Raw genomic sequence first — 27,299 nt, forward strand, 5'->3', positions numbered from 1 at the left:
GCTGTTTATACTGTCTGTCTGTTCTGTCTGTCTGCTGTTTATACTGTCTGTCTGTTCTGTCTGTCTGCTGTTTATACTGTCTGTCTGTCTGTTCTGTCTGTCTGCTGTTTATACTGTCTGTCTGTCTGTTCTGTCTGTCTGCTGTTTATACTGTCTGTCTGTTCTGTCTGTTGTTTATACTGTCTGTCTGTTCTGTCTGCTGTTTATACTGTCTGTCTGTTCTGTCTGTCAGTCTGCTGATTATACTGTCTGTCTGTTCTGTCTGTCTGTCTGCTGTTTATACTGTCTGTCTGTTCTGTCTGTCTGCTATTTATACTGTCTGTCTGTTCTGTCTGTCAGTCTGCTGATTATACTGTCTGTCTGTTCTGTCTGTCTGTCTGCTGTTTATACTGTCTGTCTGTTCTGTCTGTCTGCTGTTTATACTGTCTGTCTGTTCTGTCTGTTGTTTATACTGTCTGTCTGTTCTGTCTGTCTGTCTGCTGTTTATACTGTCTGTCTGTTCTGTCTGTCTGTCTGCTGTTTATACTGTCTGTCTGTTCTGTCTGTCTGCTGTTTATACTGTCTGTCTGCTGATTATACTGTCTGTCTGTTCTGTCTGTCTGCTGTCTATACTGTCTGTCTGTTCTGTCTATCTGTCTGCTGTTTATACTGTCTGTCTGTTCTGTCTGTCTGCTGTTTATACTGTCTGTCTGTTCTGTCTGTCTGTCTGCTGTTTATACTGTCTGTTCTGTCTGTCTGCTGTTTATACTGTCTGTCTGTTCTGTCTGTCTGCTGTTTATACTGTCTGTCTGTCTGTCTGCTGTTTATACTGTCTGTCTGTTCTGTCTGTCTGTCTGCTGTTTATACTGTCTGTTCTGTCTGTCTGCTGTTTATACTGTCTGTCTGTTCTGTCTGTCTGCTGTTTATACTGTCTGTCTGTTCTGTCTGTCTGCTGTTTATACTGTCTGTCTGTTCTGTCTGTCTGTCTGCTGTTTATACTGTCTGTTCTGTCTGTCTGCTGTTTATACTGTCTGTCTGTTCTGTCTGTCTGCTGTTTATACTGTCTGTCTGTCTGTCTGCTGTTTATACTGTCTGTCTGTTCTGTCTGTCTGTCTGCTGTTTATACTGTCTGTTCTGTCTGTCTGCTGTTTATACTGTCTGTCTGTTCTGTCTGTCTGCTGTTTATACTGTCTGTCTGTTCTGTCTGTCTGCTGTTTATACTGTCTGTCTGTTCTGTCTGTCAGGTGGAGACTTCCTGTCTTTTCTGAGGAAGAAGAAGGATGAGCTGAAGACGAAGCAGCTCATTCGTTTTTCAGTGGATGCTGCAGCTGGAATGGCCTATCTGGAGAGTAAGAACTGTATACACAGGTCAGTAAGACCCCTAGGACCTGTCTGTCTGATCCGTCTCTCTCTCTCTTTCTCAGGGACCTGGCTGCTCGTAACTGTCTGTCTCTCTCTGTAACAGTCTCTCTCTCTCTCTCTCTCTCTCTCTCTCCTACCTGTCTCTCTCTCAGGGACCTGGCTGCTCGTAACTGTCTGTCTCTCTCTGTAACAGTCTCTCTCTCTCCTACCCGTCTCTCTCTCAGGGACCTGGCTGCTCGTAACTGTCTGTCTCTCTCTGTAACGCTCTCTCTCTCTCTCTCCTACCTGTCTCTCTCTCAGGGACCTGGCTGCTCATAACTGTCTGTCTCTCTCTGTAACGGTCTCTCTCTCTCTCTCCTACCTGTCTCTCTCTCAGGGACCTGGCTGCTCGTAACTGTCTGTCTCTCTCTGTAACAGTCTCTCTCTCTCTCTCTCTCTCTCCTACCTGTCTCTCTCTCAGGGACCTGGCTGCTCATAACTGTCTGTCTCTCTCTGTAACGGTCTCTCTCTCTCTCTCTCCTACCTGTCTCTCTCTCAGGGACCTGGCTGCTCGTAACTATCTGTCTCTCTCTGTAACAGTCTCTCTCTCTCTCTCTCTCTCTCTCCTACCTGTCTCTCTCTCAGGGACCTGGCTGCTCATAACTGTCTGTCTCTCTCTGTAACAGTCTCTCTCTCTCTCTCTCTCTCTCTCTCTCTCCTACCTGTCTCTCTCTCAGGGACCTGGCTGCTCGTAACTGTCTGTCTCTCTCTGTAACAGTCTCTCTCTCTCCTACCTGTCTCTCTCTCAGGGACCTGTCTGCTCGTAACTGTCTGTCTCTCTCTGTAACGGTCTCTCTCTCTCTCTCTCCTACCCGTCTCTCTCTCAGGGACCTGGCTGCTCGTAACTGTCTGTCTCTCTCTGTAACGCTCTCTCTCTCTCTCTCCTACCTGTCTCTCTCTCAGGGACCTGGCTGCTCATAACTGTCTGTCTCTCTCTGTAACGGTCTCTCTCTCTCTCTCTCCTACCTGTCTCTCTCTCAGGGACCTGGCTGCTCGTAACTATCTGTCTCTCTCTGTAACAGTCTCTCTCTCTCTCTCTCTCTCTCTCTCTCCTACCTGTCTCTCTCTCAGGGACCTGTCTGCTTGTAACAGTCTGTCTCTCTCTGTAACGGTCTCTCTCTCTCTCCTACCTGTCTCTCTCTCAGGGACCTGTCTGCTCGTAACTGTCTGTCTCTCTCTGTAACGGTCTCTCTCTCTCTCTCCTACCCGTCTCTCTCAGGGACCTGTCTGCTCGTAACTGTCTCTCTCTCTGTAACGGTCTCTCTCTCTCTCTCCTACCTGTCTCTCTCTCAGGGACCTGTCTGCTCGTAACTGTCTGTCTCTCTCTGTAACGGTCTCTCTCTCTCTCCTACCTGTCTCTCTCTCAGGGACCTGGCTGCTCGTAACTGTCTCTCTCTCTGTAACGGTCTCTCTCTCTCTCCTACCTGTCCCTCTCTCAGGGACCTGTCTGCTCGTAACTGTCTCTCTCTCTGTAACGGTCTCTCTCTCTCCTACCTGTCTCTCTCTCAGGGACCTGTCTGCTCGTAACTGTCTGTCTCTCTCTGTAACGGTCTCTCTCTCTCTCTCCTACCTGTCTCTCTCTCAGGGACCTGGCTGCTCGTAACTGTCTCTCTCTGTAACGGTCTCTCTCTCTCCTACCTGTCCCTCTCTCAGGGACCTGGCTGCTCGTAACTGTCTGTCTCTCTCTGTAACGGTCTCTCTCTCTCTCTCCTACCCGTCTCTCTCTCAGGGACCTGTCTGCTTGTAACAGTCTGTCTCTCTCTGTAATGGTCTCTCTCTCTCTCCTACCTGTCTCTCTCTCAGGGACCTGTCTGCTTGTAACAGTCTGTCTCTCTCTGTAACGGTCTCTCTCTCTCTCTCTCTCTCCTACCCGTCTCTCTCTCAGGGACCTGGCTGCTCGTAACTGTCTGTCTCTCTCTGTAACGGTCTCTCTCTCTCTCTCCTACCAGTCTCTCTCTCAGGGACCTGTCTGCTCGTAACTGTCTGTCTCTCTCTGTAACGGTCTCTCTCTCTCTCTCCTACCAGTCTCTCTCTCAGGGACCTGTCTGCTAGTAACTGTCTGTCTCTCTCTGTAACGCTCTCTCTCTCTCTCTCCTACCTGTCTCTCTCTCAGGGACCTGGCTGCTCATAACTGTCTGTCTCTCTCTGTAACGGTCTCTCTCTCTCTCTCTCTCTCTCCTACCTGTCTCTCTCTCAGGGACCTGGCTGCTCGTAACTATCTGTCTCTCTCTGTAACAGTCTCTCTCTCTCTCTCCTACCTGTCTCTCTCTCAGGGACCTGTCTGCTTGTAACAGTCTGTCTCTCTCTGTAACGGTCTCTCTCTCTCTCCTACCTGTCTCTCTCTCAGGGACCTGTCTGCTCGTAACTGTCTGTCTCTCTCTGTAACGGTCTCTCTCTCTCTCTCCTACCTGTCTCTCTCTCAGGGACCTGTCTGTTCGTAACTGTCTCTCTCTCTGTAACGGTCTCTCTCTCTCCTACCTGTCTCTCTCTCAGGGACCTGTCTGCTCGTAACTGTCTGTCTCTCTCTGTAACGGTCTCTCTCTCTCTGTAACGGTCTCTCTCTCTCTCTCCTACCTGTCTCTCTCTCAGGGACCTGTCTGCTCGTAACTGTCTGTCTCTCTCTGTAACGGTCTCTCTCTCTCTGTAACGGTCTCTCTCTCTCTCCTACCTGTCTCTCTCTCAGGGACCTGGCTGCTCGTAACTGTCTCGTTGCTGACGGCTCTGTGTTGAAGATCAGTGACTTTGGGATGAGTCGTCAGGAGGACGACGGCGTCTACTCGTCGTCTGGACTCAAACAGATTCCCATAAAGTGGACGGCTCCGGAGGCGCTCAACTACGGTAACGCCCCCCCCCGCTCCTCCCAAACACTCCTCAGGTCACCTGACTCTGCCGCGTCCGCCGATCGGTGGCTTACTGTGTGTCCTGCGCTCTAATTGGCTACAGGTCGTTACAGCTCGGAGAGCGACGTGTGGAGTTACGGCATCCTGCTGTGGGAGACCTTCAGCCTGGGGGTGTGTCCTTACCCCGGAATGACCAATCAGCAGGCCCGGGAGCAGGTGGAGAAAGGTGAGACCGGACCCGCCCTCTTTCGGCCGTTACCATGACAATGTCCCCTTAAGTCCCGCCCATGCATGTGATTACATCACGGTCACGTGACGTCGCCTTCATTCATTCATGTTTTCCTTTGACTCCGCCTCTCCCGTGTCCTCCTGGTTGCTAGGTTACAGGATGGCGTGTCCTCAGCGTTGCCCTGACGACGTGTACAAAGTGATGCAGCGCTGCTGGCAGTACAACCCAGAGGAGCGACCCAAGTTCAGCGAGTTACAGCGAGACCTGGGCGCCATCAAGAAGAAGTGACGCACAGGAAGTGACATCAGCACACAGCACACACCTGGCACCGCCCACAGGAAGTGACATCAGCAGAGTTTAGTTTATACGACGGTCTGACGGGGGTGTGGTCAGACGATGACGTCTCGGTAAAAACACGAAAAACAGGTCAAACAGAACCGAACAGACGCATATTCATGTTAATTTATTTCAAACAAACACAAACCTGAGGAGCCGAGAGTCCGAACACCAAACAAATGACAACACAAACGCAAAAACATACAACACAAACACAAAAAAATACAACACAAACGCAAAAAAATACAACACAAACGCAAAAAAATACAACACAAACGCAAAAAAATACACAACAAACCTGAGGAGCGAGAGTCCAAACACCAAACAGATAACACGAAAAATACAACACAAACACAAAGAATGCGACACAAATATGAAAAATACACAACAAACATGACAAATAACACAAACAGGAAAAATACAACACAAACATGACAAATACAATAACACTAAAATACACAACAAACAACAAATACACAACAAACATGAAAAATACACAACAAACGCGAAAAATACACAACAAACGCGAAAAATACAACACAAACGTGAAATACAACACAAACATGAAAAATACGACACAAACACGAAAATACAAAACACTAAAATACAAAACAAGCACGAAAAATACAACACAAACACGAAAATACAAAAACACTAAAATACAAAACACGAAAAATACAAAAACACTAAAATACAAAACAAACACGAAAAATACAACACAAACTCGAAAATACAAAACACTAAAATACAAAAACACTAAAATACAAAACAAACACGAAAAATACAAAACAAACGTGAAAAATACAAAAACACTAAAATATAAAACACGAAAATACAAAAACACTAAAATACAAAACAAACACGAAAAATACAAAACAAACACGAAAAATACAAAACATGAAAAACACGAAAAATACAAAACATGAAAATACAAAACAAACATGAAAATACAAAACACGAAAAATACAACACAAACAAAAAATATTAACACAAAAATCATGAAACATTAAACAAAACTGTAAAACATGAAAAACACTAAACAAATCTGAAAACTACAAACATGTAAAATACACAAGCACGAATCGAACACTGAACAACGCGAACTGTAAATGTGAAACAAATGTGACCGAACAAACCGAAAACACCACACAAAAGTGTGACAAACTCCACACCGTTACCATGGCAACGTGTTTGTCAACTCATGACACTAATGTAATATTTTTATTTTTACTTCATGTCCAGCTGCCAATCATGATGTCAGGCCACGCCCACCTTTAGTTAGGAAGGCGTTTTCTGACCAATCAGAGCCTCAGACTTTGTGTCGTCAAATAAAAACGACCCAGATTAAAGTTTGAATCCAAATATGAAGAACTGATGTGAATGAACCTGAGTCCTGATTGGTTAGTGTTACTGCGTGGACTGTTTAGGGGCGGAGTGATGCTCCAGGCTCCGCCTACTGACTGTTTGTAAATAAACTACAGATGTTTTTACTGTTTTTATTGACACTAATCAGCCTTTTGTCTTTTATATGTTTAAACTCTTATAAAATATTATTGTAGCTTTTATTATGAAAATAAAACTTCAACAAACTGTTTCCTGTGACATTATTTCCAGTCGAAAAATAAACTCCTCCTTTGTTACAAAATAAATCATTAATTCAACTTCATTTAAATCTCCAAAAATGTCATCGTGTGGACAATTTATTTTGATTTCTACAACTTAAAGGACTGAATGAAGGTCCTCCTCCACTTACAGATCAATAAACCAGCCAGTAAATACAGAATTATGACTGATGCATTCATTTGTGTATTTATGTAATTATTGTTTTAAATGTAAATTCTGATGTGGATGTTAAATTGTGAATCGATAAATAAATAATTAAATTAGTGTAATTAGTAATGTGTGATCTATGGAAGTAAATCTGCCTCATCAGAATTTGAATAATAAAAGCCACTGAATTTTTTTGCCCTGAAATTATCTGAATTTTTTTGGTGTCACATGACCGACCAAACGGACCTCAGTTGGCTGGCTGTCGGTTCAACTTGAATCATTGCTTATCTTTGGTGTCCCAGATGTGTGATCGGAATTTTTTTTACTTCTGAATTTTTTATTCTAAATTTATGAACATTGAGAGACAAAAAATTCAGATACTTAATTTCAGTGCTAGAAATTCAATGGCTTTTATAATTCCAAACCTGATGAGACAGATTTACTTCCATACTGATCCTATTGACAGTAAATGTTCACAGTAAAAACTCTGAACGTGTGGTCTTACCTACATGTGCTCGTGATATTTGTAATTCAAATATGGAAAAAAACTATTTAAATGAAACATACGACTCGTTTAAACATTTTATTCCAGATGCAAAAACCTGATTCACGTCTGGTTTGAAAAGACATTTTTAAAACATTTTCTGTTTTTACTGACATTAAAGAAGAAAAGGAAGTGGAGGAAAAAGTAAAAACGACCACAAGTAAAAGTTTAAAATCATCAGAATCACCAAACTGATTTATTTTTTATTTAAGTTTTTGCCTTTTATTAAATAATGGCCTTTAATTTGGTTCAAATCCATCAATGTTTATTCCACATGTAAAAGTCTTTTAGATCATTTTTCTATTTTTAGTTTTTTTTTTAATGGGATTTGAGTTGAACTCTGATGATTCTGGGGGCGGGGTTGTGACCCTTTGGCCCCGCCCACCAGCTGTGGGTTTGGTCATGTGATGAAGCACTCGTACACGTGTGGGTTTGGTCATGTGACGTCTTTATTCAAAACTGTAAACTTCCAAAGAGTCCAGGCAGCGTGGCCGGTTTGGGGTGGGGCTTGTATCCGATTCGCTCATTAATAAGCTCCGCCCTCGACGCAGCAGACGAAGAAGAGGCGGACGCTGAGGTACCGCCTCCGATGATGTCTACGGCTATGACTGAGGCCCCGCCCACTCCCCCCGTCTCTGCATCGTCCCGCTGGCGCTTCCTGGCCTGAAAAAAACCAAACAAACACTGATCAAGAAAAAGTATTGATTATTATGGTTAATGTCCAATCAATAAGGATCATGTATCGATCAATAAACAGACTGATGACCATGTGACCAGTTATTGACGCACAGCTCGCTTTGATGTGAACTCATATTTAACCTCTCGATGCCTGAGTGTCTGGACCCTCCACTGGTTTTTAGTCCAATGGATCTGATCAATTATTGGGATCAGCTGTTCGTCCATAAACTGTTCTTTCAATCCAGACTCTTCTCTGAAACCGTCACATTGACCTGATATTTGTCGAGGAACATCTTTGGGGTAAGTTCCACCAAGTCTGTTCAAAGAATTGGGAAATAATAGATTGTTTTTAAAATTTTTTAATAATTTTGGAAATGTTCCAAATCCTCACTGGTTTCAAATGGGACACATTTCAACATGTTCGAAGTTGAAAACAGTTGAAGATATTGATATAATTATTATTGACAAAAGATATGAAGTCACATTTAGGCTTTCATCTGGTGCCATGACCTTTGACCTTGAGTGACTTTGAAAGGTCAAATGAATGTCCCTTAATGTATTTAAAGGTGCGGGAGACTTTCGTGACCAGTTTTTCCTCAGATCTGTCCATCCTCAGTCCTGTCCTCAGTTTCATTCGTCCGTTCATCTGTCTGTCATTACTCACCGGAATTTCTTCCTCATGGTGAACTGCTTCTTACGCTGCTTTTCCACTACGTGGTATCGACTCGACTCGACTTTTTTGCGTTTCCATTACGAGAAAGGACCTGGAATCTGGTACCTGGTACTAGTTTTTTGGAGTCTGGTACCTGGTCCTAGTTTTTTGGAATCTGGTACCTGGTCCTAGTTTTTGGAATCTGGTACCTGGTCCTAGTTTTTGGAATCTGGTACCTGGTCCTAGTTTTTGGACTCTGGTACCTGGTCCTAGTTTTTGGACTCTGGTACCTGGTCCTAGTTTTTGGAATCTGGTACCTGGTACTAGTTTTTTGGAATCTGGTACCTGGTCCTAGTTTTTTGGTACCTCCTCCGCTGAGGTTCCAGGACTGGGGACCAGGTACTAAAGGTGACACTGTGTAAACACTGCAGACCTCTGATTGGTCAGTGGTGTGTGTGCCCCGCCCTTTTCCAGTAAATCTGTCAGTAGGTGAATCCACATGATGACAGTCTGTAAAACTACACCATGGTTTGTCCAGGAGGTTCAGACGCAAACATTCAGCAGGAGTTTGACCAGACAACAGGCAACCAGTGAGTTTATCAGCAACTGTGAGCAGAGCACACAGAAGGAACGCACCGCATCGCTATGACGACCAGGGACTGGAAAGAGGGAGGATCTGGAATGGAAAGGGTCTGGAATAGGACCTGGTACCAGAGTGGAAACGGTCTGGAATAGGACCTGGTACCAGAGTGGAACCGATCTGGAATAGGACCTGGTACCAGAGTGGAAAGGGTCTGGAATAGGACCTGGTACCAGAGTGGAAAGGGTCTGGAATAGGACCTGGTACCAGAGTGGAAAGGGTCTGGAATAGGACCTGGTACCAGAGTGGAGCCAGTTCCATGTAGTGGAAATGCAGCATTAGTTCCATCCACCAGAAACAAACCATGTGTTTACAAACAGAGTCGGGAGGGAACTGGGTGTCTGAGGCATTTAGTTGTGACGTGCATTGTGGGAAGGGAAGGCTCGCACAGCTGCCTGACAGCGACAGCAGTAGTTCAACCATATGATATTATATGGATCAAACAAACACGACGCGGAAACGGCTGAAACGTGGAAACGGCTGGAGGAATATGCATAGAAGGAAGGAGCTGCTGCCGTTTCCACCTGGTGTCTGTTTCAGCTGCTGCTGCCAGGCGGCTGAACGAACCTCCGTTTCCCACAATGCACGTCGCAACCAAATTTCTCAGACGCCCAGTTCCTCCTGACTCTGTAAACACACGGTTTGTTTGTGGTGGATGGAACTAAGAAACTGTTCATGAGGAAGAGATTCAGCTGAGGAATGACAGACAGACGAACAGACGAATGAAACTGAGGATGGACAGATCTGAGGACAAACTGGTCACAAAAGTCTCCTGCACCTTTAAATCTGCTGTTGGACCTCGGTCCAATTTTTGGTGTGTGGACGGGTTCATCCCACCTCCAGCTCCTTCTTGATGCTCTCAAACTCCTCGGTGTCATCGATTTTCAGCTCCAGACGAGTCGGTTTCCTCCTCAACATGTCGAAAACGCAGCCGAGCAGCGGATCCTGTGGTTACTATGGAAACCTACACAAAGCAAAGACGCAGACATAGATTATGGTAATTATGTCAGAGAATGTGAACATTTGTCTGTGAAGAGGAAACACGAACCCGACGCTCAGGAAAACCTGTTTGAACTGGAGCTTTCAGGCTTTTCTGATCGACTGGACTCACATTCACTGGAGTTTTCACTCTTTTACATGTAATTAAATATGACCAAAGTCATAAAGACAACAGGACAGATTTTAGAAAGACTAGGGCTGTGTACCGGCAAGAATCTGACAATATGATACAAATCACAACACTAGGATCATGATAAGATATATCATGATTCTGTTAAAAAGGCAATTTTTTGTTTGTTGCTTTTTTTAAATGATTATTTCCTGGAAGAACTGAATTACACCATAAATCTGCACAAATCCTAAACACATTTTTATTTGATCCCAACAGGATCTAATGTTCTATCACCAAATGTTCCTGTGTTCAAACTGAAATTCTGTTTTACACACATTCCAGTTTCAGATCCTGTTCAAATGTTCAGATTCTATTAGTTCACAACTAACATCAGAACAGGATTTGAGTTCAATCCAAACAAAGGAATGAACATTATTTAATAAAAGACTGTTAAATAATAATAAATAAAATAGATACAAAAACACAAAAATGAACCTCCACAATATCTGCATTTGAATAAATACCTAAAAATATCCATACAGTACTTTTTAATATCAATGCAGTATTGTGAAATTAAATATTGTGATATATTGCACAGTCCATATTTTCTTACAGCCCTACTGATGACTGATGTGAAAATCAGTTCTTCTCTAAATAAAAAGTATCAGAGATTCCAGGAAAATATTACACTGCTTAAAAACACTGACACCTTCAAAAATAAATCCCCAAATAGGACATAAGTCTGGACCCACAGCAGACCTGTCATGTAGGGTCTGATACTTTGGTTCAATGTGGACTTCCAGTGCATTAAAAGTAAACCACTGCACCAGAGTTAAGTCCGACTCCTTAAACTGTCTGATTCAACATCCTGACTGTGATCTGATGGAAAACTGATCACTAACTCAACGTTATAGTGTTAACTGTTTGTACCAGAATCTGTGTCTGAGGGAGAATCAGACAAATATACGGAAATAAACTGAGCCCAATTCACCTGTAACAGCATAAAAATAGAACAGTGCGTCAGTTTGAAACGGGAGGATTTAGTGTCAGATCAAACAGGGTTAATAATAGGAGCTCATGAGCAGAGCTTTGGTCAGATCCTCTAGACCACAGCTGTCAAACATGCGTCCCGGGGGCCAAATCCGGCCCACCAAAGGGTCCAGTCCGGCCCTGTGGATGAAATTGTGAAATAAGATATTAACAATCCTTTTAGTTCAGGTTCCACATTCAGACCAATTCAATCTCCAGTGGGTCAGAACCAGTCAAATACTATCAGAATAACATAGAAATAATGACAACTGACAATGTTTCTGTTTGTAAATGTAAAGGTTTTCATGTATTTACACTAAAAGTATAATTTTGCAAAAAATGTGAATTACCTGAAATGTCTTAAGAAAAATAAGTACAATTGTACCAATATTCTGCCTGTTATTAAATGTTTTGTGTGTTTGTAGATCCACTGTGATCTGTCAGTTCTAATGAACATGTGGAAATGAGAAACTGAGGCAGAATAGTGTTCAAATTACACTGATCTATTCAGTTTGTTCATGTTATTCTCGTCTTTTGAAAGGATAGTTTGTAGATGTAAACCTTTTCATACTGTAAATTTACTTTGTTCACTCTAAAACAGAGAAAAGTTTGGAGTTGACATTACTTCTGTTCTTATTTCACTGCTTCAGTCCACTGCAGGTCAGATTTAGCTGAATGTGGAACTGAACTTAAATGAGTTGGACAGCTCTGTTTTAAATGATAAAACTCCGTTCGAATGATGTTTTGTAGTCCAGTGGTCCGGCTACAGGTTCAGGTCCGGGTCCAGGTCCAGGTTCACACAGACTCCGTGGGTCGTTTTTGTATCCATCTCTGTTCCGCTCCTGCGCTCACTGCTCTGATGCTAAGCTAACAGATGCTAACAGATGCTGTAAAACTATAACTGTAACCGGAAACAGCCTTGTTCTCACCTGTGTGACGCGGCTCCTGCTCAGGTGGATCAGATCTGTACAGGTGGATCCAACAGGTGAATTTCAGAGGGTCACACTTTTCTACCCGAACTTCTGTTTTTTTGTTTTTTATTTTCTGCTGTTGCCGGAAGTGGAGTCTCTGACCCGGAAACGGAAGTGACCGTAGCTGTTTCCGGGTTAGGTCGTGTAGACGCTGAATGTCGTCTTTTCTCCTTTTTTTCGTTTTGGAGTTTAAACTTTAAAGTGTTCAATCTCAGGTGAGTTCTGAAGTTAGTTACTTCACACAAATATTCTGTCACAGCAAGTGTGGCCGCGCGTGTGTAACTCAGCGGAAGTCTGTTTGTGTTGGTCCGGTGCTAATGCTAATGCTAACACTAGCGCGCTTTGTTTCTTCTTCTGTGGTCAGAACTCCGGCAGATAAACATGTGATTTAAAACATTTATTTGTAAGGTTTTTAAATATCACAATTAACTGTGTGTTTGTAAATCAGTCAACATGTAAAGACTGTGACAGAAACAACAGAATCTGGTTCTGGATCTAAAAGTGTTTACATATTCAAAGTTTACTTTGTGCTTCAGTTTCTAACTTTAAACAGTTTATTTATGAAAATGTACACATCACAGATCACATCCGTTCTGTTGTAAATACATAAAAACATATATATATGTCATAGACAGTCTCCAGGACCTGGGTTCATGTTTGTGTCATCAGTAAAGCTCTGTGTTGTTCAGTGGATGTGATTCCAGTTCCAGGTCTGACTGATGTGTGGTTTGAATCAGAGGAAAAACTACTATAATAATTACAGTGTTTTAAAAAGGAAATCTCACTAAGTCAAAAAGTCTCCTCATATTTCGACAGTGAAGAATTTAACTTTGATCTTAATCATCATTAGGGCTGTGTATTTTCAAGAATCTGGCGATACGATACGAATCGTAATACTAGAATCACGATACGATATATCATGATGCTGTTAAAAAGACCATTTTTTGTTTGTTTCTTTTTTAAAAATAATTATTTCCTAGAAGAATTGAATTATACCAGAAATCTGCACAAATACTAAACACATTTTTATTTGATCCCAGCAGGATCTAATGTTCTATCACAAAATGTTCCTGTATTCAAACTGAAATTGTGTTTTACAGACATTCCAGTTTCAGATCCTGTTCAAATGTTCAGATTCTATTAGTTCACAACTAACATCAGAACAGGATTTGAGTTCAATCCAAACAAAGGAACCAACATTACTGAATAAAAAAGTGTGAAATAAGAATAAGTAAGATATAAAACAAAAAAACAAGAATGAACCTCCACGATATCTGCGTTTGAATAAATACCTAAAAATATCCATACAGTACTTTTTAATATCGATACAGTATTGTGAAATGAAATATCGAGATATATTGCAGAACTGATGTTTTCTTAAAGCCCTAGTTCAGATCCAATGTGGTTCATATTGCTGTTCTTCCACATGTCCATGTTCTTCCATCCACAGTTCGTCTGGGCTCAGTTTCAGTCAGTGGGTGGAGTTTATTATGGGTTCAATGGGTTCATTCCTCTGACGCTCTCAGGTCCATGGAGCTCAGACTGAGTTCACATCCACTGTCCAACTGTTCTGTCTTTGTGCCTCAACCTAGAGTTTACATGAGGTCATATTTGGATGCCGGGGGGGGGGGGGGGGGGGGGGGGACAAACCCCTGGTGTCATCCCCGACAGCGTTATTACACCTGGTTATTCAGATGTAAATATCCCTTCATTTTCCAGTCGAATCTGATCCACGATGTCGGATGAAGACGAAGCTCCGGTGGCGAAGAAGAGCCGTGTTTTCTACGGAAGCCTGGAGGACAAAGAGCGCGAGCGTCTGAGCGGCGATGGCGCCCTGTCCACGGGAAGCGACGCTGTCAAGGCCGGGATTGAGGCGGGAAACATCAACATCTCGTCGGGTAGGAATGACCTCGTGTAACCTCAGCTGTCCGTCTGTCTGTTAGGTGGGCGTGGCCTGTGACTAGACTTTTTCTGAAATTCCCATGATGCCCTGCAGGAGAGACCATGGAGATGGAGGAGCGCGTCAGTGAGCGGCAGCAGGAAGCGCTCGCCGAGTTCGAACGGCGCCGCCGAGCGCGACAGATCACCGTTTCCACGGACGACGCTGAGGTGAAGGCGGGGCTTCGGGCGCTGGGAGAGCCAATCACACTGTTTGGAGAAGGACCAGCGGACCGCAGAGAAAGGTAAACAGGAAGTGAACCCTTTAAGACCCAGAGCTTTGGCTCCGCCCCCAAATGAAGTCCTGTTTAATCAGATTTATCACCAGTTTTTCTCATATTATCGTCTGTGTTTGACTTTTTTTATGTAAATCCTGTATTTTTTTGTTTAATTTACTGATCACATAGATATTCATGAAAGCAGAGGGAAAAAAAGTGACGTTTTTGTCAAATCTATCATTAACTGAACATAAAAACACCATCTACAGCTGTATTTAAAATTATTATTCATTTTTTTCATTTGAGTCATTCTCTTCTTCAGTTTTGAAGTTTAACTTCATTTTAGTTTGTGCTTATTTTAACACATATAACCCCAGTGTGTCCATCCACTGTCACTGATCCAACTCCATGAGTTTTACTGGGGAATCAGGGTTTTTGTTCAGTTTTCTACATTTTGTTGCCTATTTATTAAATTTTTCCTCAATTTTGTTCAGTTTGTGGCTTATTTTGTTAAGATTACTTTTTATTTTGTTGATTTCCTATTCATTTTTGTCCATTAATTACTTTCGCTCCTTTTGTTCTTTTTTTTTTTGCTTATTTTATTCTTTTTTCACTGTATTTTAGTAAATGTTTTGCTTATTTTTTCACATTCATTATTTTCTAGTTTGTGGGTTTTTTTTTTTAAATTCATTTCCATCCACTGTCATTGATCCAACTTCATGGGTTTGACTGGAGAATCAGTGTTTGTTTTTAATTTTTCTACATTTTGTTGCCTATTTATTAATTTTTTCTTCAAATTTGTTCAGTTTGTGTCTTATTTTGTTCTTCTTTCTTATTATTTTTGTTAAATTTGTCTGTTTTGATGATGACTTTGGCTGTTTTTGTACATTTTGTTGCTTGTTTAATTTTTTTTTTTTTTTTTTTACTTTGGTACTTTTTTTGCTGGTTTTATTCACATTCTTTAGTATTTTACATGGTTTTATTATTTTTTTTATTCATTTTTGTTGATTTCATCCACTGGCATTGATCCAACTCCATTGGTTTGACTGGGGAATCATATTTGTAGAAGATGACGGTGTTTCCATGGTAACTACGCTGCCTCTGAATGTCCAAATATGGTCATATCTGATGACCATGAAAAGATGAAGAACTGCATTTGACACCAATTATTGACATGGATTGATAGAATTAATGGATCGACAGGAATTAAACAGATTAGATCAGGCAGGATTCGAGTCTGTTACTGGGTTCAGGATCGTTTCCAGGTCAGCTGGAAGCACTGGGCTGGTTGCTATGTGTTACTATGGAGATGAGAATAGCAACATGTTTCTGTTGCTGGTGAAATGCATCCTGGGAGTCAGCGTAGTCTTCTGATGTGTTTCCTGTTTTCTCGTCAGGTTGCGAAGTATTCTGTCCGTGGTCGGACCAGACGCTCTGAAGAAGTCGAGGAAAGACGAGGAGAGAGCGAAGAGGTCGCAGGAGGAGGTGGAGCCCCAATCAATGACGTTATTGATCACATTTACACCAAATAAAATAAACAAAGAAATAAACATGTATTTGCTACGCAAATACACCGTTAATAACAAAGCCATTATTATTATTATTAGTATTATTATTATTATTATTATTGTTATTATTATTATTATTATTACATTTAGAAAATAATTGCATGCATTGATTGTTTATTGATCCAGTCGGTTTTCATTCTGACCAATCAAAGTGCCAGCAGACATGGTACCACGAAGGCTCCGCCTACCTGAAGGACTCTCGGCTCTGGTTGGCCAAATATTCTCTACCCCGGTGAGTCACAACAAACCAGCCAATCACAGAGCTCAGATCCATATGTGTTCAAACAGTGTCCGTCTGTCGTCTGATTGGCTGTCCTTCATTCATCAGAGCTATGAGGCGTTTGGAGGCGGCACGTTCTCAGCGGGACGTTGCCGAGGCGACACGAGCGATGCGTCAACAGGAACTGCACAAGAGCCTGAGGGTAATCAATGACCGATCAATACCAAGATCCAGAACTGAATGTGTCGTATTGACTTGTTGTTTTATGGATTTGTTTGTTTGTTTCTTCAGAATCTGAATAACTTCTGCAGTCAGATTGGAGATGATCGGCCAATCAGCTTCTGCCATTTCAGCCCTGACTCAAAAATGCTCGCCACTGCGTCCTGGTACCAAGCCCCGCCCCTTTTATAACAATTAGCATTAGCATCAGTGCCTAGCTTAGCATGTAGCATCATCAGACAGAGGAAAAGGGTCGGTTTGAACACAGATTTAAACTTTGACGGTTTCACTGATGACGCTGATGAAATCAGCTGATTTTACATGACGATTAAATTCAATTAAACACACAAACCTCCACGCTGACCTGAACTATGAGGCAGAACATGTCATGAAGCAGTGACGATGACTGTAAAAGTCAACTGTTCTGCACTGAAATGAACAGAAGTTAAACAGAGAAAGATGAACTTTAACACAGAGTTGGATTAGCTTTAGCCACGTTTTAGCCACGTTTAGTGGTGAATTCATGTAAATAATTGTGTGTTTTGCCGTGTATTTGTTAAGTTTCACTCGATTTTTAAAGTGCTAAATACACACAAACACACACACACATATATATGTGTGTATATATATATATATATATATATATATATATGTGTGTGTGTGTGTGTGTGTTTTGGAGCATTGTTCTTGATTTAGACCAACTACATTGCACAAACACATGGGAAATGGATGAACATTTATTTTTATAATCTCGTAAAGTTTCTTTATGAACATTTACAGTTGTTTTTCATAAATATGATCAAATTCAAGTCAGTTTTTTTTTTTTTTTGCTGTAACACTGTGTTGAACATATACATATAACATATAATTTTATTTAAATTATTTTACATGTAATTAATGATAATGTTCTGTTGTTGTCCTCGGTTCCATCGTGCCAACAGACAAATGCTAATGCTAACAGACAAATGCTAATGCTAACCCTGTGTTGACAGGAGCGGGCTGTGTAAGCTGTGGTCTGTCCCAGACTGCAACCTGATTCGTTGTCTTAGAGGTGGGTGGAGCCACTGATTGTTGATGAATTGATGTGCATGTTTATTATTGGTCGCTGATGACACCTGGACTCCTCTGCTCTCTGATTGGCTGAAGGTCACAACACCAATGTGGGCGCGGTCGTGTTTCGCCCTCAGGCCGGAGTCTCTCTCGACCAATCGGACGTCAGCTTGGCGTCGTGTGCGGCCGACGGGTCAGTGAAGCTGTGGAACCTGGACAGGTGAGTGGGGGCGGGGCTTAAGGCGGGTTTTGAGTCAGTGTCAGAACAGTCATGTGGTCACTGGGTTTCCTCTGTGTTTCCATAGCGACGAGCCGGTGGCCGACATCGAAGGTCACAGCGAGCGAGTGTCACGAGTGGCCTGGCATCCGTCTGGACGGTTCCTGGGAACCACCTGGTAAACAAACAAACAAACACATAAACAAATATACAAACAAAATAAAAAAAACACACACACAAAGACACACAAACATATGAGCAAACAAATACACAAATGAAAACAAACAAAAACAAACACACAAAGATACAAACAAAATAAAAAGCAAACATACAAACACAAACATACACAACCACAAACACACAACATACAAACAAAATTAAAAAAACAAATACACATACACAAAAAAACACACAAACAAAATCAAAAACAAACCCAAAAACACACAAACATATACAAAGAAACAAATTAACACACAAACATGAGCAAACAAATGCACAAACAAAATCAAAAACAAACACACAAACACAAACCTACACAACCACAAACAAACATACAAACAAATTTGAAATAACACACAAACATAAACAAACACACAAACAAAAAATCATAAACAAACACACAGAAACAAACAATAAAAAAAATAAACACACAATCAGAACACACATGTTGTTATGACTAAACAAACAGCTAGATAAACAAAGGAGGTAACAAAATAAATAGATGTTTGTTTGTTTGTTTGTTTGTTTGTTTGTTTGTTTGTTTGTTTGTGTAGTTACGATAACTCGTGGCGTCTGTGGGATCTGGAGGTTCAGGAGGAGATTCTGCATCAGGAGGGTCACAGTAAAGGCGTCCACGACCTGCACTTCCACCCAGACGGCTCTCTGGCCGCCACCGGGTAAGAACCCACCCAGGGTCAGATTTAAAGACCGTACCGGTGGAGCCGAGGCGACGGGTCACCACGGCAACGGGTCACCACGGCAACGGGTCCACAGACAAATAAGTGATGAAATACATGCATGTGTGTTTGTGGATTATATGAACATTTGTCTAAAAACCTGCAGCTATGAAGAAGAAAGAAGTTCATCAAATTACAAAACATCTGTATATTGACGCTAATGACTTATTTAACTCTGGTGTTTAATTATTACCCCCCGCCCCCCTTGTGTGGACCAATCAGAGGGCTGGATGCATTTGGCCGAGTGTGGGATCTTCGAACTGGACGCTGTGTGGTCTTCCTGGAAGGACACCTGAAGGAGATCTACAGTGTCCACTTTTCTCCAAATGGGTCAGCCAATCACAGCACAGACACTGAACACAGCCAATCACAGCACAGACACTGAACACAGCCAATCACAGCACAGACACTGAACACAGCCAATCACAGCACAGACACTGAACAGATGACTACTGTGTTTGACTGTTTATTCTGTGTTTGTTGTGTTTATTATTTTGTGTTTATTTTTTTGTGTGTTTATTATTTTGTGTTTATTATTATTTTGTGTGTTTATTATTTTCTGTGTTTATTTTGCGTGTTTATTATTTTGCATGTTTATTATTTTGCATGTTTATTATTTTCTGTGTTTATTATTGTGTGTTTATTATTTTGTGTTTATTGTTTTGTGTGTTTATTGTTTTTTGTGTTTATTATTTTGTGTGTTTATTGTTTTGTGTGTTTATTGTTTTTTGTGTTTATTATTTTGTGTGTTTATTGTTTTGTGTGTTTATTGTTTTTTGTGTTTATTATTTTGTGTGTTTATTGTTTTGTGTGTTTGTTTTTTTTGTGTTTATTATTTTGTGTGTTTCTTGTTTTGTGTGTTTATTATTTTGTGTGTTTCTTGTTTTGTGTTTATTATTTTCTGTGTTTATTATTGTGTGTTTATTATTTTGTGTTTATTGTTTTTTGTGTTTATCATTTTGTGTGTTTCTTGTTTTGTGTGTTTATTATTTTGTGTGTTTCTTGTTTTGTGTTTATTATTTTCTGTGTTTATTATTGTGTGTTTATTATTTTATGTTTATTGTTTTTTGTGTTTATTATTTTCTGTGTTTCTTGTTTTGTGTGTTTATTGTTTTGTGTGTTTATTATTTTGTGTGTTTCTTGTTTTGTGTTTATTGTTTGTGTGTTTATTATTTTGTGTGTTTATTATTTATTATTTTGTGTGTTTATTGTGTTGTGTGTTATTGTTGTGTGTTTGTTGTTTTGTGTTTGTTGTTTGGTGTGTTTGTTGTGTGTTTGTTGTGTGTTTGTTGTGCTCTCAGGTACCACTTGGCCACAGGAAGTGGTGATAACACTTGTAAGGTTTGGGAGCTGAGAAACAGGAAGTGTCTGTACACAGTCCCCGCCCACCAGAACCTGCTGTCAGCCGTCCGCTTCCAACGTAAGAACCTTTACTCCTGTTCTGTTAAAGGGCATCTGTGGGCGGAGACTGAAGGGTTAAAGGGCGTCTGTGGGCGGAGACTGAAGGGTTAAAGGGCGTCTGTGGGCGGAGACTGAAGGGTTAAAGGGCGTCTGTGGGCGGAGACTGAAGGGTTAAAGGGCGTCTGTGGGCGGAGACTGAAGGGTTAAAGGCCGTCTGTGGGCGGAGACTGAAGGGTTAAAGGGTGTCTGTGATGGCGTCCACTGGGGGGGGGGGGGTCCACGGGGGGACGTACGCTGGGGGGGGTGTCCTGTGTGTCCTCAGACAGTCACTTCCTGTTTGTTTGGCAGCCACGGACGGCCACTTCCTGTTGACCGGCGCCTACGATAACACGGCGAAGGTGTGGAGTCATCCTGGGTGGATGCCACTGAAGACGCTCGCCGGACACGAGGGGAAGGTGAGCGTGTGCGGTCCGTCTGCGCTCTGATTGGACGGCTCAGGTCACATGTGGCGCACATCACCGCTTCACGTTTCTTTGTCGTTTCAGGTGATGGGCGTCGACGTGTCACCTGACGGGAAACTGATCGCCACCAGCTCGTACGACCGGACGTTCAAACTGTGGCTGTCGGAGTGATGTCATCAGTGATGTCATCAGTGATGTCATCAGGACATAGAAAAATAATCCGATGTTTTTTTTTGTTGTTTTATAATAAAATAAACCTTCAGGGCTTTTTTCCTCCTGCTGTCTGTGTTTTTAACCCTCAGACGTCTGTGCTCAGATCACATGACGTTTTCAACATTTCAACACAGACTGTCATCTAGGGGGCGGGGCAACTCCACCCCCTGCCAACCAGGAAGTGGAAACCCGGAGGAAGTTGACACATTTGTTTGTCTTGTGTGGGCTGTGAGCTGTAGAACCTCTAACAGATAAACAGTCTGATGGATAATCATCGGTCCGTTCCTGTCTGTATTCCAGCGGCGGAAGTCTGATGGAAATCCAGCTTTTCTGACCTGGAACTGAGGCTCTAGGGAATTAATGTAAAAAAAGTCCTGAAGTTCATTTGAAAACCTGGAAAACGGATCATTTGTGGAACACACACTCTAGTGTTCACACTTGTCCACCAGAGGGCACCAAAGCACACACTATAGTCTGAACAGTGTTTACATAGTTCTAGTTCACAGGTGTCAAACATGCGGCCCGGGGGCCACATCCAGCCCATTAAAGGGTCTGATTTGGCCCCTGGGATGAATTTGTGAAATGCAAAAATTAAACTGAAGATATGAACAATTAAGGAGGTTCAAGTCATTTTAGGTCAGTTCAATCTGAAGGGGGACAGACCAGTAAAATACTATCAGAATAACCTCTAAAGAATGAAAAAAAGCTATTTTTTTCTCTTTGTTTCAGTGTAAACAAAGTAAAAGTACACAAAAATGTTTCCATTTACAGATGAGCCTTTTACAAAAAAATGTGAATAACCTGAACAAATAAGAACCGCCTGAAATGTCTAAAGAGAAGTCTGTATTTGTACCAATATTCTGCCTGTTGTTCAGTGTTTGGTGGATCCACTGGGATCTGTCTGCTGTGACACATGTGAAAAGGATCAGCTGAGGCAGAACAGTGTTTAAATTACACTGATTTTTCTGCAGAATTTTCAGGTTGTTCATATTTGTTCATGTTATGTTCAAGTACAGTTTGTATTTTCATTACAGAATTTGACTTTTTTTTTTACTCAAAAACATTGAAAAAACTTTGGCGTTGCTGTTATTTCGAAGTTCTTATCCTGTTATTTGAGTGGGGGGGCCCACTGCAGACCAGGTTCATCTGAATGTGGAACTGGACTGAGTCTGACAGCCCTGGTCTGGAGGAAGTAGTCCAATAAAAGTATCCTAGTATACTTTCACTTCTGGAGTCTTTGAAAAGGTTCCTTCAGTTTATTTGTGAGAATTCTGTGCATTTCTGACATGAAGATGTTTCAGACTGGATTTAACGTGTGTGTTTTAACCCTTTATGTTGATAAAGTCCATCCAGTACCAACATGACGGACAGATGAACTGGAAAATAAAACCAAAATGAAGAGTATTTAAGTGTCCAATCATCTGTGACCCTGGGGTCAGGTGGTTGTTTCCATTCAGGACTCATTCATAGACCAGGTTCAGTCATGTGACCACTTTAATAACTCTGACATTTTTAACTAATCAGACAAAATTAACTGAAGAACAAACAAAACCAACAGTTTAATTCTGCAAACATTCAGATTTGGTTCTGAAATTATCCAGCAGCTCAGACCCCCCCCCCCCCCCATGGACCCCATGATGAAAGAATTCAACAAACAGTGGTTTAAGGAGTCCAAGAAAAACTGACGCAGAGTCACAAGGAGAAGGAGAACACAGACAACCATCTGTGGTCCACTGGGTCCACTGGGTCCACTGGTTCTACTGGGTCCACTGGTTCCACTGGGTCCATCAACTCTGTCCAGACTGAAGGGTGGGTGGACCCTCCACAGGGACAGGGGTGTCCATGGGACCCATGACCCCCAGCCCCCCCCCCCCCTCCTTGTGGACCACCAGTCCTCAGCCCCCCCCCCTCCTTGTGGACCACCAGTCCTCAGCCCCCCCCCCCCCCCCCCCCCCCCCCCCCCCCCTCCTTGTGGACCACCAGTCCTCAGCCCCCCCCCTCCTTGTGGACCACCAGTCCTCAGCCCCCCCCCTCCTTGTGGACCACCAGTCCTCAGCCCCCCCCCCCCCCCCCCCCCTCAGCCGCCCCCCCCCCCTCCTTGTGGACCACCAGTCCTTTACTGATCAGATCCGGGACCTCCACCGCCAGCCAAGGCGCGAGCCCCAGGGCCATGAGGTGCGCGAGTCCGAACCGGGGCGCGTTCCTGGCCCAGAGCGGAGCGAAGTGTTCGGTCAGGCAGATCCGTCCGCCCCGGTACATCTTGGCGGTCTTCCCGTCCAGCTCCGGGATGGACAGCTCCGGGGCGGTGTCCGGGTACGTCACCGGGATCTCGAACTCCAACCGGAACTCGTACCGGAGCAGCTCGTGGATGAACCAGCAGGTTCCGGTCCAGCGCGTGCCGTCCTGGTTGGACTCCAGGCGGAACCAGTCGTTGTCTCCGTTCTTGTTCTGCTCCACGTGCCGGATCAGGGCCTGGTACTCCTCCTTCAGCCGCTGCGGCCACAGCGCGCGGTCCCGCGGCCCCGCGTGCGTCTTCAACAGGGGGATCTGAGAGACCGCGCGGCGCGTGGCCTCGTCCGCCATCGCAGATGTACACGTAGTCCGTGTCCGGGTTCGGGATCAGAAGGACCGGCTCCGTTCGGCTTCTGTCCTGGTCTGACGTGGACTTCCGGTGTGTGGAGCCCCGCCCCCTTCTTCTTCTTCTGTTTCCTGCAGACTGTGGATGTGCTGCCCCCTGCAGACCCGGACCAGGTCCAGACCCAGACCCGGACCAGGTCCAGACCCAGACCAGGTCCAGACCCGGACCAGGTCCAGACCCAGACCCGGACCAGGTCCAGAACAGGTCCAGACCCAGACCCGGACCAGGTCCAGACCCAGACCCAGACCAGGTCCAGAACAGGTCCAGACCAGGTCCAGACCCAGACCAAGACCAGGTCCAGACCCAGACCAGGTCCAGAACAGGTCCAGACCCAGACCAGGTCCATTTCCTGTCTGGACTGGATTTAGTATGTGTATTATTTCTGGGTTCAGACTGTTGTTGTTGTTGTTGTTGTTGTTGTTGTTGTTGTTGTCATTTCTTGGTCGATATATATATTTTTTATCCTTTTCAAATATTGAATTTGAACTGCACTAAACAGACCGAACATAAATACTGTGGAACGGAGCTCTGGGGGGGGGGTTCCTGAAGACTGCTGTGTGGGTGTCACAGTGTTGAGGGACCTTCTCAGTCCCCACTTGGACCTTCTCAGTCCCCACTTGGACTCTTCTTTCATGAACTGTCCACTCTTTTCTTCACTGCAGGAGTTCTGCTCATTTTTTCTGCGTGGGGTGGACGTTCCACCTCAGGTCAGTGTTTACATCAGCTGACTGACCACCACTGATATGGAAAGAAAACGCCAGACCCAGACCAGACCCAGACCCAGACCCAGACCAGACCCAGACAGCATGTTCAGTGTCCCACCAGGGACTAAACCCCCCTGGACCACTGCTCCACCATTTTAAAGGCTGTGTATGTCTCTGTCCCCGTACAGCCGTGGGGTTCTCTGACCACCGCATGGTTCATCTTCTCTCAGACCTGCTCAGCCTGTGGTGAAGACAGTGCAGAGCTGGAGCTGCAGGTCTGCTTAGACTGTGGTTCTGAGGACCTGCAGACCTCAACGAACTCACTGTGACCTCCTACACCAGCTTTTGTGAGGACACGTGTGTGTGTGTGTGTGTGTGTGTGTGCCAACCAAAACCTCCTGCACATACAAGAACAATAAACCCTGGTTCACTGCTACGCTCAGGTACCTTCATCGGGTCAAGGAGGAGGTCTACAGGAGGGGGGACAGAGTCCTGTCCAACCAGACCAGCAACACACTGACAACAGAGGAGCTACTCTGAGAAGCCAGTCAGTGTGGACAGGTCTGCAGGAGACCTACCCCCCACACTGCAGGAGACCTACCCCCCCACACTGCAGGAGACCTACCCCCCCACACTGCAGGAGACCTACCCCCAACACTGCAGGAGACCCACCCCCCACACTGCAGGAGACCTACCCCCCACACTGCAGGAGACCTACCCCCACACTGCAGGAGACCTACCCCCCCACACTGCAGGAGACCTACCCCCCACACTGCAGGAGACCTACCCCCCCACACTGCAGGAGACCTACCCCCCACACTGCAGGAGACCTACCCCCCCACACTGCAGGAGACCTACCCCCCCACACTGCAGGAGACCTACCCCCCACACTGCAGGAGACCTACCCCCCACACTGCAGCTCACTGTGAACTGGCTGACGACCTGAACACCTTCTACTGCAGGTTTGAGAAGCCAGCCTTCACACCCCTCCCCCGCACCATCACCACTCAGCCCTCACCTTCCCCTATCGACCCCCCACCAACACTGAGGATCTGCAAAGAGGATGGGAGTCAGCTCTTCAGCAGACAAAAGACCAGGAAAGCTCCAGGCCCAGACGGGGTGTCATCCTCCTGTCTGAAGGTCTGTGCTGACCAGCTGACCCCCATCTTCACCCGGATCTTCAACAGACCACTGGAGCTGTGTGACCCCTGTAGTTTGTCTACCAGGCAAACAGGTCAGTGGACAATGCAGTCGACGTGGGTCTGCACTACACCCTGCAACCCCTGGACCCCCCTGGTACATACGCAAGGATTTTACAGAATGTGTTCCTGCAAACCTACTGTAAACCTACTGTAAACCTACTGTAAACCCACTGTAAACCTACTGTAAACCTACTGTAAACCCACTGTAAACCTACTGTAAACCCACTGTAAACCTACTGTAAACCCACTGTAAACCCACTGTAAACCTGCTGTAAACCCGCTGTAAACCCACTAGAAACCCACTAGAAACCCACTGGAAACCTACTGGAAACCCACTGGAAAACCCAGTGCAAACCCACTGGAAACCTGCTGTAAACTCACTGGAAACTTACTGTAAACCCACTGTAAACCTGCTGTAAACCCGCTGTAAACCTGCTGTAAACCCACTGTAAACCCACAGTAAACCTACTGTAAACCTGCTGTAAACCCACTGTAAACCTACTGTAAACCCACTGTAAACCCGCTGTAAACCCACTGTAAACCCACAGTAAACCTACTGTAAACCTACTGTAAACCTGCTGTAAACCTACTGTAAACCTACTGTAAACCCACTGTAAACCCGCTGTAAACCCGTTGTACACCCACTGTAAACCCGCTGTACACCCACTGTAAACCTACTGTAAACCTTCTGAAAACCTGCTGTAAACCTGCTGTAAACCAACTGTAAACCTGCTGTAAACCCACTGTAAACCCACTGCAAACCTACTGGAAACCCACTGGAAACCCACTGGAAACCTACTATAAACCCACTGCAAAACTACTGGAAACCTACTGGAAACCCACTGGAAAACCCAGTGCAAACCCACTGGAAACCTGCTGTAAACTCACTGGAAACTTACTGTAAACCCACTGTAAACCTGCTGTAAACCCGCTGTAAACCTGCTGTAAACCCACTGTAAACCCGTTGTACACCCACTGTAAACCCGCTGTACACCCACTGTAAACCTACTGTAAACCTGCTGTAAACCTGCTGTAAACCAACTGTAAACCTGCTGTAAACCCACTGTAAACCCACTGCAAACCTACTGGAAACCCACTGGAAACCCACTGGAAACCTACTATAAACCCACTGCAAAACTACTGGAAACCTACTGGAAACCCACTGGAAACCTACTGGAAACCCACTGGAAACCCACTGTAAACCTACTATAAACCCACAGCAAACCTACTGGAAACCCACTGGAAACCTACTGTAAACTCACTGTAAACCCACTGTAAACCTACTGTAAACCCACTGTAAACCTACTGTAAACTCACTGTAACCCCCCTGTAAACCTACTGGAAACCCACTGGAAACCTACTATAAACCCACTGTAAACCTACTGTAAACCCACTGCAAACCCACTGTAAACCTACTGTAAACTCACTGTAAACCCCCTGTAAACCTACTGGAAACCCACTGTAAACCTACTATAAACCCACAGTAAACCCACTGTAAACCTGCTGTAAACCCACTGTAAACCCGCTGTAAACCCACTGTAAACCCACAGTAAACCTACTGTAAACCCACTGTAAACCCGCTGTAAACCCACTGTAAACCCACAGTAAACCTACTGTAAACCCACTGTAAACCCGCTGTAAACCCACTGTAAACCCACAGTAAACCTACTGTAAACTCACTGTAAACCCCCTGTAAACCTGCTGTAAACCCACTGTAAACCTACTGTAAACCCACTGTAAACCTACTATAAACCCACTGCAAACCTACTGTAAACTCACTGTAAACCCACTGTAAACTCACTGGAAACCCACTGGAAACCTACTGTAAACCCACTGTAAACCTACTATAAACCCACTGCAAAACTACTGGAAACCTACTATAAACCCACTGCAAACCTACTGGAAACTCACTGGAAACCTACTGTAAACTCACTGTAAACCCACTGTAAACCTACTGTAAACCCACTGCAAACCTACTGGAAACCCACTGTAAACCTACTATAAACCCACTGCAAAACTACTGGAAACCTACTGGAAACCCACTGGAAACCTACTGGAAACCCACTGGAAACCTACTGGAAACCCACTGTAAACCTACTATAAACCCACAGCAA

General features: G+C 43.9%; 4 protein-coding genes across 8 annotated transcripts in view; 2 read left to right on the forward strand and 2 right to left on the reverse strand.

Moving 5' to 3' along the window:
* Positions 1 to 5,041, forward strand: part of LOC115416512 (tyrosine-protein kinase Fer-like) — a 24,619-nt gene extending 19,578 nt beyond the window's left edge. For all 3 annotated transcript variants that reach the window (XM_030130294.1, XM_030130296.1, XM_030130295.1), the window contains exons 17-20: positions 1,224 to 1,347; positions 4,064 to 4,218; positions 4,324 to 4,446; positions 4,601 to 5,041. In XM_030130294.1, the coding sequence (XP_029986154.1) occupies positions 1,224 to 1,347; positions 4,064 to 4,218; positions 4,324 to 4,446; positions 4,601 to 4,737 (539 nt within the window). In that variant the 3' untranslated portion in view covers positions 4,738 to 5,041. The remainder of the gene's footprint in view (positions 1 to 1,223; positions 1,348 to 4,063; positions 4,219 to 4,323; positions 4,447 to 4,600) is intronic.
* Positions 5,042 to 7,528: 2,487 nt separating this feature from the next.
* On the reverse strand, positions 7,529 to 12,276 carry LOC115416509 (anaphase-promoting complex subunit CDC26-like). Of its 2 annotated transcripts, none has more exons than XM_030130287.1 (3): positions 12,139 to 12,276; positions 9,907 to 10,033; positions 7,529 to 7,762 (listed from the first exon to the last, which is right to left on the reverse strand). In XM_030130287.1, the coding sequence occupies exons 2-3, from the start codon at positions 9,985 to 9,987 to the stop codon at positions 7,553 to 7,555; spliced, it is 291 nt and encodes a 96-aa protein (XP_029986147.1). In that variant the 5' UTR covers positions 9,988 to 10,033; positions 12,139 to 12,276; the 3' UTR covers positions 7,529 to 7,552. The 2 variants fall into 2 exon arrangements, with proteins under 2 accessions (XP_029986147.1, XP_029986148.1); XM_030130288.1 differs by having other exon boundaries at positions 9,907 to 10,048; positions 12,139 to 12,274.
* A 5-nt stretch (positions 12,277 to 12,281) lies between these two features.
* LOC115416508 (U4/U6 small nuclear ribonucleoprotein Prp4-like) lies at positions 12,282 to 20,677 on the forward strand. Of its 2 annotated transcripts, none has more exons than XM_030130285.1 (15): positions 12,282 to 12,395; positions 13,900 to 14,078; positions 14,177 to 14,363; positions 15,734 to 15,821; positions 16,057 to 16,136; positions 16,233 to 16,326; positions 16,416 to 16,510; positions 17,336 to 17,394; positions 17,490 to 17,613; positions 17,699 to 17,788; positions 18,384 to 18,506; positions 18,789 to 18,896; positions 19,868 to 19,986; positions 20,316 to 20,422; positions 20,513 to 20,676. In XM_030130285.1, exons 2-15 carry the CDS (start codon positions 13,916 to 13,918, stop codon positions 20,597 to 20,599), a joined length of 1,524 nt encoding a protein of 507 aa, XP_029986145.1. In that variant the 5' UTR covers positions 12,282 to 12,395; positions 13,900 to 13,915; the 3' UTR covers positions 20,600 to 20,676. The 2 variants fall into 2 exon arrangements, with proteins under 2 accessions (XP_029986145.1, XP_029986146.1); XM_030130286.1 differs by having other exon boundaries at positions 12,337 to 12,392; positions 20,513 to 20,677.
* Positions 20,678 to 22,693: 2,016 nt separating this feature from the next.
* LOC115416500 (ubiquitin-fold modifier-conjugating enzyme 1-like) lies at positions 22,694 to 23,323 on the reverse strand. Its single transcript, XM_030130275.1, has one exon. It carries the CDS (start codon positions 23,222 to 23,224, stop codon positions 22,694 to 22,696), a length of 531 nt encoding a protein of 176 aa, XP_029986135.1. The 5' UTR covers positions 23,225 to 23,323.
* Positions 23,324 to 27,299: the final 3,976 nt, after the last annotated feature.

The sequence above is a fragment of the Sphaeramia orbicularis genome, unplaced genomic scaffold, assembly GCF_902148855.1.
Source record: "Sphaeramia orbicularis unplaced genomic scaffold, fSphaOr1.1, whole genome shotgun sequence".
In the NCBI taxonomy this organism is placed as follows: domain Eukaryota; kingdom Metazoa; phylum Chordata; class Actinopteri; order Kurtiformes; family Apogonidae; genus Sphaeramia; species Sphaeramia orbicularis.